This window comes from Pinus tabuliformis, chromosome 9, assembly GCF_031772625.1.
Source record: "Pinus tabuliformis cultivar Carrire ecotype Pingquan chromosome 9, CPIR1, whole genome shotgun sequence".
In the NCBI taxonomy this organism is placed as follows: domain Eukaryota; kingdom Viridiplantae; phylum Streptophyta; class Pinopsida; order Pinales; family Pinaceae; genus Pinus; species Pinus tabuliformis.
In genome coordinates, this window is record NC_142307.1 from 1,326,729,131 (window position 1) to 1,326,746,760 (window position 17,630).

At 38.7% G+C, this 17,630-nt stretch overlaps 1 protein-coding gene across 3 annotated transcripts in view; it reads left to right on the forward strand.

Annotated features, from left to right (window-relative positions):
• Positions 1-13,790, forward strand: part of LOC149153417 (defective in cullin neddylation protein) — a 268,362-nt gene extending 254,572 nt beyond the window's left edge. For 2 of the 3 annotated variants that reach the window (XM_089439789.1, XM_089439787.1), the window contains 2 exons: positions 12,828-12,887; positions 13,095-13,790. In XM_089439789.1, coding sequence (XP_089295915.1) covers positions 12,828-12,887; positions 13,095-13,205 — 171 coding nt within the window. In that variant the 3' untranslated portion in view covers positions 13,206-13,790. The remainder of the gene's footprint in view (positions 1-12,827; positions 12,888-13,094) is intronic. The other variant, XM_089439788.1, reaches the window with a different exon arrangement.
• Positions 13,791-17,630: the final 3,840 nt, after the last annotated feature.

The window sequence follows — 17,630 nt, forward strand, 5'->3', positions numbered from 1 at the left end:
CATACCTAACACTCATTATTTGACATTAGGTGCAAAGGCATGGCCAAGGCCTTCTATTACTAGGGGCAGGCCTGGCAAACAACCCATCATGTTTTCCCTTAAAAGGGGGGAGAGGGCAGTGATTTCAGATAGATAGTTGCTAGTTTTATTTGTTTTTCTAGATATAACTCATAATGATGAGATACTTTTATATATGTGATGTTATTTTGTATTGGTTCTCCACATTTGAGTCCTTGATTGGACAATTTTCAGGGATTAGCAGGATTTGGTGTCGCCTTTGATGTATCATTTCTATTTGACATCATATATATCAGTGCTTTCTTCATATTTATGTGCCAGTGTGTTTATTTAATGTTGTTATTGCTTTATATGTTTAAAAATCTGAAAAAAATGAATATATTATGCATTTTTTATGCTTGTCGATATTTGCTGATATTTTGCCGATATTTTCACCGATATTGCCGATAAGATGTTTTTTGGACCCTCGCCGATATTTTTCCGATACCGATATTTTCAACACTGATTATAACCAACATTATCACATAGCAAGGCCTTGATTAACAACTCTATCTCTCAATAGATCAAAGCACAATGTTGGCGAGACCAATGACTTATAGACACCTTAGTCATTGTCTCTCAAGGTACATACCCACCCGGGTGTTCACTGAGTATGACCTTCTAGGACTATTCTTGTCTTGGGTTCCCATCCCTCAAAGAATATCGGTCCTCTTGCCTACTCTTCTCTTAGATGCCCTACACATCTTCAAAGAGTATCAAATGTCAGTTGATTACCCAATCCTCCCATTCTTTCTTCCCAAGTGAAGACAAGAATGTTGTGTCTATCATGTGTCTTCATTTCCATCCATGGCCTTTACCTAGACTTACGACTATTAGTCCTGGTCTACTACATGACACATGAGATAGAAAAACACAACTGCCACTCCTTTGTAGTCGGGGGTGATTTAATCCAAGCTCCCTCTAGATTAGGGACCTATCAGAGCTGCCTCTTAGCTAGGAACTCTTCTATACATTAGCAACTTCTTCTTTGTGGGTTCTTTAGTTGCTAGATCAACTTTTCTCTTTGATGTCATGAAAATTAGTTGAGCTTCTTTCTTGTAGGGCAACGATCATCGATCACTTTCCTCCTTAGTGTGTCATGCCATTCCTTTCTTCATGGAAAGTGACCTTCTTCATATCTCAAACCTTTGCCATATGACTACTTCTTTCTCATCATGCTTCTTTCATTCATCACATGAATGCTAGTTGTACTTGTAAGTAGCCCTGCATGAACTTATCCAGATATTATTTAAGAAATCAAAATATATCATTAAATCAAATCGTACCTTACTAGGTGGCTCTTCATCATGACATCTTTTTGTAGGTATCAACATCCTGCATTCGTATTGAGACATCTCCCAAAGATATCCATTGTCAAGGTTCTACATCATAAGAGTCTTCATATCTTTCTGGGAAATTTTCTAGTCAAGTCTTCTTGATCTTTTGGATGTTTATTGCCTTCATCATGGTTGCATAGTTCATGATCTCTTCCTTCCTCATTCATTCCATTCTCAGGGGTTTTTAATCAGAGTTCTTGTACTCGTAGTCAACCACCTCATACTTTATATGAGGACATATTATGTTGATTTCATCTAGTGTGACTTATGCTTTTCTGCATCTTTTCAAAGGAGGAGATCCTTTTTCTCTTGATCATGCTTCTTAAGATAGAAGTAGTGATTCATGTTACCTGCAACCATACGACATGACATTATAAAATTAAATACAAGCATACATACTTCATTTTACCGTTAGGTCATATAGGCTTCTTCCAATAGCTTCCTTGATCTCATGCTGATCATGTCAACTTCTTTTACTAGCTTCTTTACCAATATGATGTACCTGCACCACTTAGACAACAAGTACAAACTAATTCTGTAGAAGCACGAATTGATCATAACAAAACTTTATAGTAGCAGAAACATTTATAGTTTTTCCTAATCAACAAGAGATTACTCTCTTAATTATTCCAGTCATCTAGACTAGGTTTATTACAACCCTAAGTCATATCAACAATTCAATCATGATTAGATAACTTGAAAAACCATATGATAGACTATCTACTAGAGTTTTCAGTAAACCCTAGATTTTATCAACATGAATTGCTTCTACTAGGGTTTGATGTAAACCCTAGATTTTCTATCTATAAATTCTCAACACACAATTTATAGATTTAGATGAATACACATACTAGAAAATTCAATCATTACTAGGATTTAGTTACAAACCCTAGATTTCAATCATCATCCTAGAACTTTCAAACTTTGACTAGGGCTTGACTATCAAACCCTAGATCCCATAATCTTTAGAAAATTTGATAAGCACATATTTCTAGGAGATAGCCATCATGTATAGACACATTATATAGTTAGACAATACATTGACAAAGACTAAGCTAGGAAAGGAAACATGTACCTAGGGTTTCATTCCTTTGACTTTTCATGGGACGGATATTGCTTGTAGACTTAACTAAAACTTAGGTTTTTGATTCATTATCAAAGCAAATTCTATTAGAACTTCAAGGGTTGAAGATTTCAACCTTAATATGGTAGAGCTTCCATGATCATATAAAAAAACTCGAATATGACATCACCAATAAATGAACCAATATAGGAATTTCTTCGTTGATAGCCCTAATTAGGTTTAGGGTTTCACACATCATCAATTTATGTCAATCAGTGTAGCATTTTTATCATTAATATCCTTAAGAAGGTTTAGGGATTGACATCCTATCAATATGCCCTTAGGTTAGGGTTTCTAGAGAACCTTTCAAGGTTCTTTTCATTTAAACAATTTAGAAATGAATAGGGGGGTAGATTCATCGGATGGTGAATTACAAACAAGAATCTTTTGCGATTCAAGAGAGCTAAACAAGATGACCGTTAGTAGTGTAGATAAGATTTGATAAAGAGAATAACAAAACTTTATAATACATACATCCCTGTGACTTTTGACAAACCTTTGTGATGCTTTCCTTCATACCCCTTGATCTTTTAGCAAGTCCTTCTATGGTAGCTCCAGGTTAGGCAGAGATTGTAGCATCACCATTGGCTGAGACTGGAGCATCATCATGGGTTGAGACCAAGATTGTGACATACTGTGATTCTTTCGAGACTGTGATATGCCTGAGACTGAGATTGTGGTATAGACATCTTTGTATTGTAGATATTTCCTCTGTGACTGTGATATAGACACTTCTATCCGAGACAACGTTGACTGTGATAGTACTGAGACCCTTCTAACCGAGATTGTGATATATAGGCATCATGACCCTTCACTGGCATGAGCACTTCTTCACAAGCTTTTCTGTGATATAGTTGATCGCCTTCATGCCCTTCATGAACCATAGCTTTGATACCATGTTGAAGAATCTAGGGCAATTCATGACTTAGTCCTCTCAAACTTATTGATAACAGTTTGTGTTGTCTTCTTCAATTAGATTTGTTATATTAGTGTGTTCTTCAATATTCAAACAATTATCAATATGGAAGGTCAACAATAAAAACAATTACATAAGATGTTGGCTCCAAGCCTGGGCAAAACCTCTGCTCTTGAGAGTAAAACCCTTGAATCTCTTCTTATAGATATTTGGATGAATACCAAGACCCTTTACAAAATAGACACAAGGTTACCTCCAAGATGTTTGTCACTATTCTCTGCACTGTTTGGTCTACACCTCATTGCCTTGATATCACTATACTCCTTCTCCTTATGTCTTCTCTGTCACTGTCGTCGACATCTTCTTTTATCAATTTGCCACAATGCTTTGATTCTTCATTGGTTGCAATAGATATGAGAGGGATCTCACCTCAGTGTTGCACTTAGTACAACCACTATATATATATATATGCACTGTTCCTTAATTAGTTCTGAGATATATATCACAGTTAGTAATCCTCTGAGTAATATCACTGTTTTACAGACTTCTTAAGTATGTTACCGAAGTTTCCTGAGCTCCTTACAGACATCCAAGAGATGTATATAATCGATTTTCTTATTGACTATCAAGAGGTGTATCACCGAACCTCTCTTTCTGGATTTGCGAGGACTGTATCGGCAATCTTCTCTTACAGACTTGCGAGGACTGTAACACTGAGTTTCTATTACAGGCTTGCGAAGTGTGGATCACTGTCTATGTATTGCGTGACTTCCGAGACCCTGATGCTTTCGAGATATTCACTGTGTAATTGTTCCTTGATTGATGACTGTAATGCGAAGAAGGTTCCGGAGACATGTTTGTATATCAAGACCAGAGTTCTAAGACCGAGATACTTCTGAGATAACCATAGTGTATGCGTTCCTTTTATCGATGATTGTGATGTGTAGATTGTTTCTAAGATTATCCTTTTGACCTTACGTTAACTCCTATATATATGAGTCAATGATCATTTACCAAGCTGACAGGAGTGCCTTAGATCTAGGCCGACATATCAAGAAGATTTACTGCATATTGTAGAGCGGTTTTGCATGATAATAGTGACACTGATCTTGGAGCTTAACCTTTGACCTTATGGCTTTCATAACACTTACGATGAAACATAGAAGATCCTAAAGACATCAAATTTTTTCTTCATAAAATTATCATTACAAGTCATAATGAAAACAGATCCTAGTTATCTTTCCTTGAAGAGGAGGTAGGTTATTAAGATGCAAGACTATTCCTAAAATGAAATGCAAGGTGAATGAGTGCTTCTTGAGTTAAGATTGTTTAATGTGTTCTTTAAGCACTTAGTTATGATTTGATCTTAAGTTATACCGACAAGTATTTTTCAATAAGATTCAATCTTAACCATAAGTAAATGTGCTATCAAGTGCCAACATTAAACAAGAGATGTCAATGATAGAATTGCTCAATAATCACAAGATGTGTGCTCTAAAATAAACATTACCAATATGCCAAGGATTCTCAATAACAATAAAGTGATGATGTCAAAAAGAGAACAAGATTGCTTATCCAATGAGACAATAAGATTGTAAATGTTCTTAGCCAATTAGCCTATTTAACAAGACACTGATTAAGAGATATGTAATTAGACTTCACCAATCCTTGACTTAAGAACACACAATGATTATTAGATGCTCAATTGACCAAGACAATAAATTGCTCAAGAGACATTCAATGACATCCTTTAAACACAATGGGAACAAATTACTTCAATGTCAATTAAACCATGTGATAAGATATCGATGTCGAGTGCTTTTAGAGAGAGCTTTTGTGCACAATTAGGATTGTGGAACTTCACAAGACAACAAGCGTTAAATACTTCAGCAAAAGCAATTTAATGTGAACACTATTATGTCATTTATGATCCAATATTATCAAAATGAGCAACACGTGAATTTATGACAACAATAAACAAATTATATGAACAATGACTTAACAATGAGTTATTTTCTATGCCAAATGCACTTAATAGTCCCAAATTAATTATTTCCTTGACAACACTTCAAATGAGGATGCAAATCGTGAAAATGTGCTTATTGTGAAAATTCCTAGATCTAACAATCTCAGGAATCCTACTGCAACCAGTGGAATCTACTTCTCCTAGATTGTAAATTATGTTGCAAAGTTATTTTAGATTTCTTCATGAAATATCAAAGTAAATTACTGAAGCAGCCTACACCAATTAAATATGATTTTGAAACATAGAAACTGAGAAAGGAAAATAGAAACACATAAGACAATTATTTTTGGACATAATTCCTTGGAAAAACCCAATGCGGGAAAACCAGTGCAACAACTCTGAGGGTTTATTATTATTAAGCAATAGCAAAATCTGAATACATCACTGAATACCTTATAGGGTTATTCAGTTACAGAGAAAAATACTGGCAAAAGCTTTGTGGGTTTTACCTCACATGATCACTGAGAAATCTTGGCTGATCCAACCCCAAACTGACTGCCCCCCGGATTTTCTGGCTGCCTCTGCGCAATGTCTGCTTCACCCCAATGTCAAGCTCTTTGGGTGCTGTGTCACTTCTTTGGCTGGCCACTCTGCTGCCTAGGAAATTCGATTTCTGCTTCCTGGTCACACACCACGGCTCACGGCTTCTGAAAATTGAATTCCTCTGCAAATTTCAAACTCCTATCTCTCCCTCTGCACTGGTTTTGTGTGGCCCTTCTGGCCTTGCGTCAAGGCTTCTGGATCACTTACTGCCTCTCTTTGTTGATGTATCTCCGACTAAGAATCTCTCTCTTCGGAAGCTGCTATCCCTGCCCCTCAACTGTAAGAGATTTCCTCGATCAATTTTTCCTCTTGAGAACTTCTCACTTTAGAAAATCGATTTTTTCTATCTCTCTATGTGTTTTCCAAATGACGCTCAAGCACCTTCTTATATCTTCCTGTTGCACAACCAATGAGCTAGATTGCATTTTAATCAAAGTCTCAGAGTGTTTTGTCTTGATCCATGGCTTTTTCTAGAAGTTTCACCCCTGATTAGATTAATACCCATTAATATTTTTAATTTCCTAAGTTTAGACTTAGGAACCCCACTAAAAATATTAATTATTTTAATAAAATCACTTATGGGTGGAATTTCCCAAAACGCTTTCTGGGTTCTTTGGAATACCTATGCCCAAGCCTCCTTGCAAAATTTGACGCTTTGAGCACATCCAATGCTACCTTAGATCAACACTCCCTCTTAGCGAGGAATGTGATCTAGTAATACGCTGCTACTACATGCTGCTCTGACTCTGAAGCATCGTCTCTATGCCGCTGAAGCTTGACATGCTGTCCATCAACAACTGCGTTGATGCTACTGTTGTACTGCTGCCTTTGACACTACAACTTGTCAATGCTACATCTGTACCACAACTCCCTCTCAAACGCTGGATCTGCGATGCTGCTAGCACTGTCACTGCTAACACTGCATTTGTATTGCAACTCAGTTGCTGAGAGAAGCAACTAAAACACCCAAAACTGGACAAGTATCCAGTGGATACACCTCAATGCTAAAGTCCTGATTGCTGTTAGTACCACACTCTCTTGTTAAGCCACTGCGCTGCTGAAGCTCTGCATTGTACCTCCTTGCATTACTTTCTCTCTACTCTGTGCTGCTGAAGCTCTGCACTGTGCCTCCTTGCATTGTTGCCTCTCTACTCTGCGCTGCTCACATTCTGGTGCTAATAACCACTGCATTTGTCGAATCAACACTCCATGGCATCAACTGAAACTCCACCATCCTGCTACCACTGATCATTGGCTCCTGTAGCAAGGTGATGATCCAAGAGGTGGGCTTCTCAAGGATCCTGCCCATCTGCAGTCCTCTTGACTACAACTCCAAATCAACCCACCTCCCACTTGGATGTATCTCGACTGTCATGGTGAACTCCTCCTCATTGATCTTCGCGGCTGCAACCTTAGTATCATGCTTCTCATCCTTCTCCTTTTTCTTCAAAGGACACTGGGATGCATAGTGGCCCATCTTGCTACATCTGAAGCACTTCAACTTGGAGATGTCCTTCTTTCGTCTTTATTGCCCCCGCTGTCCGTTCGATGCAAGGGTTGCGTTATCCTGCTCCTCTACTTTGGACTTCGACCACTGTTGCTGCTCCCATCAAGTTTGACCTTGACCAAGCCTCTCCTCAGCTCTTGTTTTAGAGCTGCCCACATCTCATCCCAATTAGGCAATGCTGCTCTGCGCAAGATACTCTGGACAAAGACTCTGGACAAAGACTTGCCAGTGATTTGAGACAAAATTTAGAGCCAGTCTCACTAACTCTGAATCCTAAGGTGTATGCCCCACAATAGACAAATCATCACGTGTTTCGTTCGACTTTGTGAGGAATGGATCCACTCGTTCTCCCTTTTGCATCTGAGAAAATCTCAGCTTCTTCTCTAAGTACATCTTCCGCTGCTCGGAAGATCCCTGATACAATGTAATCAAGGCATCCCACATCTCCTTAGTGGTGCCTTTGCTTGCTACGTGGCACACCACGTGATCCTTGACTCCATCCAGGATCATCCTCTTTGCCTTAGCCATCTCAACTCTGTACTTATTCAGCGGATCTGCATTCCCTGGGACAACTACCACATTATCAACATACATCTTGAGGGCATGCTCATCTAGAAGGAAAGTCATTCTAGCCTTCCAGATGGCATAGTTGGAAGCCTCGTCCAACCTATCTAGATCCCTCAAGCCACTGGTTGCCATATCCTCTGAAAAATGTCGAACGACTCCCCCTTTCTCCTTACTGTGTAGATCCTAGGTTGACTTACGCACTCCCTGATGGAGCTGGTAAGCTGTTGCTCCTCTGCTGCTCAACAAATGAGAAACACTGATTTCCTCGACAAGAAATCATTGAGGAAGTATTCCCTCGCTATGTGATCTTCTTCCTTCTGACGATTTTTCTGCCCAGCACTCAACTTGCAGAAATTGTGTGCCTCTAGCTTTGCGTGGCTCTGCGTTGGCAAGTTTTCAATCTGGCAGTCTTACCTCTCTGTCGGCTCACTCAGAGATAGACACCCACAAAAATACAACCCTCTTAGCTAGAACTGCGCAATCCCTCAGGGGATTCGAAGTGTTGCTTGCTGCAGCTAGCTGGCCCTTACTTCAGTGTTAGATCTGCTCTTCCCTGTTTCACATCAACAACTCTGATACCATGTGAAAATTCCTAGATCTAACAATCTCAGGAATCCTACTGCAACCAGCTGAATCTACTTCTCCTAGATTGTAAATTATGTTACAAACTTATTTCAAATTTCTTCATGAAATATCGAAGTAAATTACTGAAGCAACCTACACCAATTAAATATGATTATGAAACATAGAAACTGAGCAAGGAAAATAGAAACAAATATGACAAAGTTACTCTTGGACAAAAGTCCCTAGGAAAACTCAATGCGGGAAAACCGATGCAACAACTCTTAGGGTTTATTATTATTAGGCAATAGCAAAATCTGAATACATCATTGAATACCTCTAGGGTTATTCAGCTACAGAGAGAAATACTGGCAGAAGCTTTGTGAGTTTACCTCACATGATCACTGAGAAATCCTGGCTGATCCAGCCCCAAACTGACTGCAACTCGGCTTTGCTGGCTTCCTCTGCACAGTGTCTGCATCAACCCAAGATCAAGTTCTCTGGATGTTGCATCACTTCTCTGGCTGGTCACTCTACTGCCTAGGAAAATCGATTTCTGCCTCCCGATCTCACACCCCGGCTCCTGGCTTTTGAAAATTGAATTCCTCTACAAATTTAAGACTCCTCTCTCTCTCGCTACGTTGGTTTTGTGTGGCCCTTCTAGCCATGTGTCAGCGTATGTGTCAAGGCTTCTAGATTACTTATTGCCTCTCCCTGCTGATGTATCTCCGACTGAGAATCTCACTCTTCGGAAGCTGCTATCCTTGCCCCTCAATTGCGAGAGATTTCCTCAATCAATTTTTCCTCCTAAGAACTTCTCACTTCAAAAAATCGATTTTCTCTCTCTCTCTCTGTGTTTTCCAAATGACCCTCAAGCCCTTTCTTATATCTTCCTGTTGGACAATTGACGGCCTAGATTACATCTTAATCAAAGGCTCAGATCGTTTTGGCTTGATCTGTGGCTTTTTAAAGAAGTTCCACCTCTGATTAGATTAATACCCATTAATATTTTTAATTTCCTAAGTTTAGATTTAGGAACCCCATTAAAAATATTATTTATTTTAATAAAATCACTTCTGGGTGAAATTTCCAAAACACTTTCTGGGTTCTTTGGAATACCTATGCCCAACCCTCCTTACAAAATTTGAGGCTTAGAGCACATCTGATGCTACCCAAATCAACACTTATGCCACTGCTTATATCATACTTTAGTATGCAGTAATGACAGAGATGATAGTCACCAAGATTATGCAATTTAATTCAAAACAAAATTGCCCAATTTATGCAATTAATTCCTTATTGTGTCAAGCAATTTATGACTTGATTTTAGGGCACCTTGAATGAAATTTTCACCATTGCTATGAATTATTTTACTCGCTGTAGCAAAAAAGTGAGAGGATAAGGGTTAGCAGATCAATCGCTTAGGCCTTAGGCCTAGTAGTTTGCTTGCACATTTGCTCAAAATTTTCCCAAGAGCTATGATACTTGAAAACACCAATTTTTTACCAATTTCTCTGTAAAACCCACCAATGATTAGCTTCAAAAAATAATGATATCCCACAGAGGCAAAGAAAGCAAATGAGGGCAAGGGGAAGGCAAAGGCAACGAGAAAAGGGCTAGAGGCCAAAAAGGCCTCAAGACAAGCCTCGAAAAGTCGTTGCTAGGCTAAGGAAGGCGCTGAGAGGCCCTAGAGGGTTGTGGCCTAGGGTTGCAAAGGCCTTAGAGGCTTGCCAAAGGGAGGAAGAGCCCACAAAGGTCTGCCAAGGATTCAACTTAGGGAGAAGAGGCAGCCGAGAGGAGAGGAGGGTTAACAGAGGGGCTAGGAAGGCCAAAAGGCAGAGCGGAGGCAGGGATAAGGGGAAGGAGGGCTAGAAGGGGCAACAAAGGATTGGGAAGGCCTGCGACAGGCCTAGGAGGGGAGGCCCAGGGCCTTAGGATTTACGGCCAAGCCTACAAAGGCCAAAAAAGAAGGTGACGACAACCCTAGAAAGGGCCATGCTAAGGCCGCAAAGGCCAAAATAGGCCTGCAGCTAGGATAGGAGGGCTAGACGACTAAGGTACAGGAGGAAGTTGGGCCTAGAGGCCTAAAAAAATTTGGAACCCTTGCCCAAAATTTGAATTCACTTCAGAGCTTCAATATCTTGCCCAGAAATCACTGATGTTGGCCCTACAAGAATTTCTAGAGACTAGATCTTACCCTCAAGGGCATAGATCTAACTCTAATCCAACAAATTTTCTTGAATATCACTTGCGCAAATGAAATCACAAGTGCCCAAAACCCAAATATATACAAAAAATTTAAAACCCCAAACCCCTGTGGCAAAACAAGTATTAGAAAATTTAAAATTTATTTACAAAAATTATTCTACAAGAAATTATTTTACAAAATTTATTGACAAAATGTGCAAATTTATAATGTTTGAAAGATTTCTTGAAGAATATTTTTTTATAAAATTTGACAATGGCTTGATGTATTTCGAAAGATAGATATTAACCACAACCTTAGTGAAGTAAAAAATCACATAAAATATCCAAGATCCAAACAAGGTTAGTTTGTGCCCGCACTCTATGAACTTGGAGCCCAAGGGCCGGGGAACTTGCAAACTCTATATAATTCTTAAGAAATATCGTTAGATCATAAAATAAATTAGATCACCTAAGATGAACCCAAAACTTACCAATAAAATGTTCCTATGATCTACAAATGTAATAACAATTCATATAATATTGAAGCAAAACATAGGGAAGCACATACCCAACACATACCGTAGATCAATGAGACAAGGACACCGTGAATTGTACCACAAAGTATTTTATTATGAAATTCAAATGTTCCCAGCAGAACAATGGCTTCACATGAGCATGTACAAAATTACATCTGACCAAAGATCAAGATGCCAATAGAAGCAAAATGCCTTTTATTTATAGAGAAATCCCTCAGAGTGGAAAATAATGGCTAGTTGGCTTGATCCCCGTCAAAATAACCTCAGTCGTCGATAAATGCTTGGTCAATTTTTAATCTCTTTCGTCGAAAATATTTATTTTTGAGGAATTTTTGAATTTCTCACTAAAACCATTTTTTATAAATTCAAAAATAATTATTTTAAACTAATTTCCTCAAAGTTTTGACTTTGACTCAACCACCGAGATCCAAGGGTCCAATTTTTTTTTGAAATTGCCAATATTCCCTTGGTGGACCACCTCCAAAAATTAACTTCTTTTAGACTCACGAATATTCCCTTGGTGGGGGACCTCGAAAAATTAACTTCTTTTATACCCACGAATTTTTATACTTTGAGAAATTAATTTATCCAACATTTTAATTTTGACTCTAAATTAATTAATTTTATTTTGTCAGAAAAATTAATTAATTGACTCATGAGGGGATTAATTATTTTTCTACCTTCAAATATTTTAGCCATGATGTCTGTATGAAGGACTATGCACTAAAATATTTTTTACATAAGATTTTACAAATTCAACCCTCAAAGGGGTAATACCCATTCATTATAGACACTCATAATATTTACCCAATTCTGCGACACAATATGTTATAGTAGACCAAGTGATCTATAATAAAATAATTTAGCCAATTAGCGTAAATTATTCCCAAATCACTTTTACAATAGACTCGACTAAAACGCTATGACTCACCTAAGACCTTGTTGATAAATTCCACCTTAGCTTTGGAGTTTTCGCTGGAGGGAAAAACTCTGTCGATCATCTATGTTTAGAAACATAGATAATCAGTGAGACAAAAAACCTCCTAGCATGAAATTTGTCACCAAAATCATAGGCATACCTAGGTTGTTAAATAATTTAAGGGCCGTACTAGCATCATTTACATTACAAACTGGCAGAATGAGTTTACAATGATATAATAATCTGTTGGTTGATGATTCTGACTTTGAAAAAAATTGGCACAACTGCTTCCTTGGAATTGTGACAAAATGGGTGCAACATGTCCTATTGGCATTGGCATAAAGATGCACACAGTTAATGATATGGTTCACGTGATTTGCAAGAACTGCTGTGCTATGTATGAATGTTTGAAAATTTGTAGGTTCTGTGCTGAGAATATTTTCTTGAGGTTTTATTTATTGAATAATCTGAGATGGTTGGAGGTAAAAAAACACATGGTATATGATGTATTTCCCAAAGAGAATAAGTTTTTGTATTTATTATCTCAGGTCAGGCATAACAAAGCTATTTCTAAGGACACATGGTCTCAACTGTTGGAATTTGCAAAGGTAACATATGCTTTGAAATGCATAAATCTTAGCAGTGACTCTTTATGTTATGTAATTTTTTTGTATTACTTGGGAATGTCTATCATTTATGTTCAATAAATTAGTTCACAGACGCAGCAGATGAATTCCTTTTTGTGGTAGAATAATGAAAAGTTCCGTCAATTTCTTGATGTTTGTTCTTGAAAGTTCTTAAAAATGTCCCTGCAGATGGTAGACCCCTCATTGTCCAATTATGATGCAGAAGGTGCATGGCCGTATCTTATTGATGAGTTTGTTGAGTACTTGGGTGAGAATGGACTCCTTCATAGGAGCAGCTAGCTCGTTCATCATTTCATTATAAGGTGCTCTTACATATAATTTGATGTGAAAGCACCCTGTATTCTACCACACTAAATACATCCTTCAGAAACTCTTAAGTTCTTATTTGGGAAGTTCAATTGTTTACTTCTTTATTTCTGCCTCTGTTTATTATTTTCTAGAAGCAACTGACAGCAAAAGAAAGTAGTACTACTCAGTTCATGACACATGTCAGTGTAACTGCAATGTGGTGCTGCTTGTTTTTAAAATGTTTGAGTTTCAATTTGAGCCACATAATTGTCATATATTGCAGGGGGCATATTAATAGGGGCAATTGATTTTCAGGGAGATTACTAGAGATAAATTGTGTTGGAGACTATTAAAGATGAGATAAAAGTAATATGGTTTTCAGCAAGGCATTTATTGTGGGATACCACTTTATAGTGATTTTCATGTGGTGGTAAGATAATATTTTTGAGATAATAAAATCATGTCTCCAGTACCTTTCAGGTCTTATTGTACCACGTAACTGTTTGACTTTGTTCAAAAGTGTACTATTGGCATCACGAAGCCTGCAAAGATCAAATTCATTCAGTTCAACCGGAATGGTAGCTGATAGCTCACTTGTTAAAACTTTGGGGTTTTTAAACAGATTATTCAGAAAGTCTTAGGTGCACAACTAGTTCAATCATGGGTACCCTGTAGTTAGTGGTTTTGAGGTTTATCTGTACATAGAGCTGCCCGGCAATTGTCATAGCCAGCAATGTGCATACATGATATCATTATCACAGTACACTTTTTACATACTGGGAACCATTTGATGTTTTGGTTTTGCTGTATCTTTTGGCTATAGTTGTTAACTTGCAAAATTGGCTTTTAATATTTTTCTCTTGGATTTTTATGTGCTATCCTGTGGAATGTCCTAAAAACAAGCACAATGACATATCTATGGCTCGAAATTAACAATCAACCATATTTCATTCTAGTATACATTCGGTTATTATTTCTTGCTTTAAGTAGCTTACTTGAATGAGTGAAAGTCAATAATATTACAAGTATTCCCAATTAACTGTAATTATTGACGGCAAGGTGAGCCTGCCACAGTGCTAGAGAATCGTCCCTTACAATCAATTGACCAATATTAAATGTGTTCTGCAGGACTCTTGTTGATGCTTGGGGATGTGTGTAAACCTGCATAACAGAAAAAAAAAAAAAAATGTAATCTCCTGAAAAGGATATTTTGCAGAAATCCAACTCAATCAAAATTACTCCATAAAAATTACCAATTATTTAACAGAATATTGCCATGTAAGAATATAACCATTAGAATACGACAAAATAACAAGAAGATGAACAGGAACAATCTTAGCTTTTATTATAATAGATAAACTGGGGTTCAATGTTGAGATAAAAAGTTTGCCTTAAGAATATGCTCCAATGTTGCACTGACCCTCTCAAAACTGAACTGAAATCAATCACTGCACTTGTGAATTTTGGTTGAATCCACCAAGGAGATGAGGTGGGTTTTCATCCACTCTCACCAAAATCATCTGAAGGTTTCCGTCCTAGGGCTATTGAACTAGAGAACCGAGTTCTCAAACCTCTCATACAAGAAGAAAAATCAAATCCAAGATGTCCTCCAATGGTCTCCTCCACTTTTTATAGATCTGATGGACCTCTCTAGAACCACCTATTTTATTATTATTTTAATCATGGAGCATTTTTCCCTCCTTTTTTTTTTCAATTAAAATATTCTCTTTAATGTGGAAAAAAAGTTAACTGGCCACCATGCCTTCTCAGGTCACTGAAAATCACTTTTAACCATCCCATCCTGTAGATCTTCTCGTTCCTATTCGAACGAGCTATTACACTAAGGTGTTTTGTCAAGTATTCCTCTCGAAACGTTACTTTAAGCGTAATTAATTGAGTTAGGCCCAATAATAACCCTGTTTTTCGAAAGTTGTCAAAATGCAACATAATGAAAGGCAAGTTGTGCAGATGATGGAACATGCCAAGTGAATACCATTAGATCGCATAGAAACTCCTCAAAATCCCATGAAGCATCTCCAAAATCCCTTGAGCTTGCTGATGACGTAAACCTGCACCTGTGACCTGTCTGCTCTGAAAGTCCATCTTAACCATGCCATAAGGAACAACAAAAAAAAGAACATCACAAATCATCCCACCCCAAGATTGCTTGCCCTCAAGCAATTCAAACCTGTGGACCAGTTTGGTTCCCTATGTGGCTGAGACGCAATGCCTGAATCCCATACAAGCCACTAGCTGATGGTATGTCTCTATGTCAACCCACCATGAATAGACCCCTCAATGCCGAGATCCCAGACCAATCTCTAACTGAGCCTGTCATCAACCATTCCTCCAAGATTCCAATGGCACCAAGAACAAGTATCATTGCTTCATAGCTCCTGTTGCATTATAAATCCAACCATGAGTGTTGCTCCATCCACCGTGTACCAATTCATCACCTCTCTCCAATCCAAACCTTGGCATAGACTAAGGTCAATCTCACCATGCTGATGTTGTGCTGAAGTATTAATGAGTGGCCAGCCTACATCCTGCTACCAATTGGAGCATGTAGTATCCCTCACATCTAAGGGCTCTTGCAGTACAATTCTCTTGACTAAAAATGATACTGTATCAATAGGGTACCAACTGATGATCTCTTGCCAAGCCATCTTGTGGGAAGGATCAGATGCATAGGCACCTGTATCTGGGATACGTCTCCTATGCTACACCATGCCCAACTCACGAAACTTTGTCTGGACGATCAACAATATCCATCGAGAAAACCCTGCCTCTCTTTGTAATGAATACAAGTAACCAAACTGTGTTGCATGCCCTGTTTATGTACTCCCGAAGAGGGTTGCTATTCGGAAATACTGCAACTTTGCTAGCTGTCATTGCATCTGCCTGCACCTTGTCGATGGGTAGACCCAAAGATGGATGCATTACCATCTCCAAAAGAGCCTCCATCTGAACGGAAAGTCTGTGCTATGCCTGCAAAACTCTCATGTCAAGTCACAATGCCTTTTGATGACCAAAATATGCAAATACTACCTCCCTGGTGGCTGCCTGTACCTGCCTGCTCCCCATCAATGGCTGGCCCCAAGGATGTCTACTCATCCTCCTCCAGTATGGGCTCAACATGAACCACCAATTGATTCTCCAAAGATGGCCCATCATGCACGTTGTGCTCCACTATGGGCTCAACATGAACCACCAATTGATTCTCCAAAGATGGCCCATCATGCGCATTGTGCTCCACTATGTGCTACCCATGTTGAATGAGTGCAAGTTGTTGCTCATCAATCTCCTTTGCCAAACATGCTTGCATCGTTGTGTTGTTGCTGACAACTCGCCCTAACTGCTCATGCTCCTCAGAGCTGTCCAATGACTCAACTATAGAAGAAGCCTCATCTTGAAAGTCAGAAGTATTCTCCTCCTGATCTACCCCTGTCGTCTCCTCGGTGTCACCCATGCATTAGTGGTTAGGTCCCCATGGTCCATTGCAGATGAAGCAAAGACCTTTCCTCCTCAGTTCATTCTTGCTGCATGGCTGGTCACCAAACTTGAGCAACTCTTCCCTGGTCAACTGTCTTCTGAGCAACCTAATGTTTTGCTCAACCAACCTTTCGGCTAGCTCATAAGAAGCGAGCGAGACCATCTGTTCCTTTCTCCAAATGATCAACAACTTACACTGTAACTTCTTGTAGATAGCATCACGGTCTCCCATAACTGAAGACAAGATGGACTGCATGCGTGCTTTGATCGTGTTTGGATGATGTTTCCCATTGTTGAAGAAGTATTGGAACATACGAAAAATTTCCAGCCAAAGTTTTTCCTTCCGTAATTGACTTTTACGAATCCTATAATATCTCGGTCTCCCTAAGGATAGCTCAAACCTTAAGGAGATAATCACTAAGATGACAACTTTGCTACCAAATTTGATTTCAGCCTGTAACACATAAGATACGATCTACTTGTGTTAAGAAGTAGCTTCTAGCCCCTTGAGATCTGTAGATAAACTTGACTCTAGTCTTGGCCTTCAATTTTTGAGTAGTAGATGGCTTCTAGAATGAGGTGAATTAGTCCCTAAATGTGACGGATCTTGGCTCTTCCAATGACAAATCACAAGTGCTCGGATTTATGAGGTTTTGGTTCCTCTAGAAAAAGGCATAGGCAACTCGACCTTCCACGTGAATGAGCTCTCAGCCCTCAGATTAAATATTCTCAACCTCTGAATATAATTCGCCCTTTCCCAACTTAGCGCTCAACCTCAACACAATAGACAACTCGGCCTGGATCAACTGATGTACCCCAGTCAACAGTAAAAATGAGGGGAAATGTCTTTTCAAACTTGGCTCAAACTCCAACTCAAAATTAAACTTGTTTAGATGCAAATTTTGCCCTCCGATGAAGGGTGGC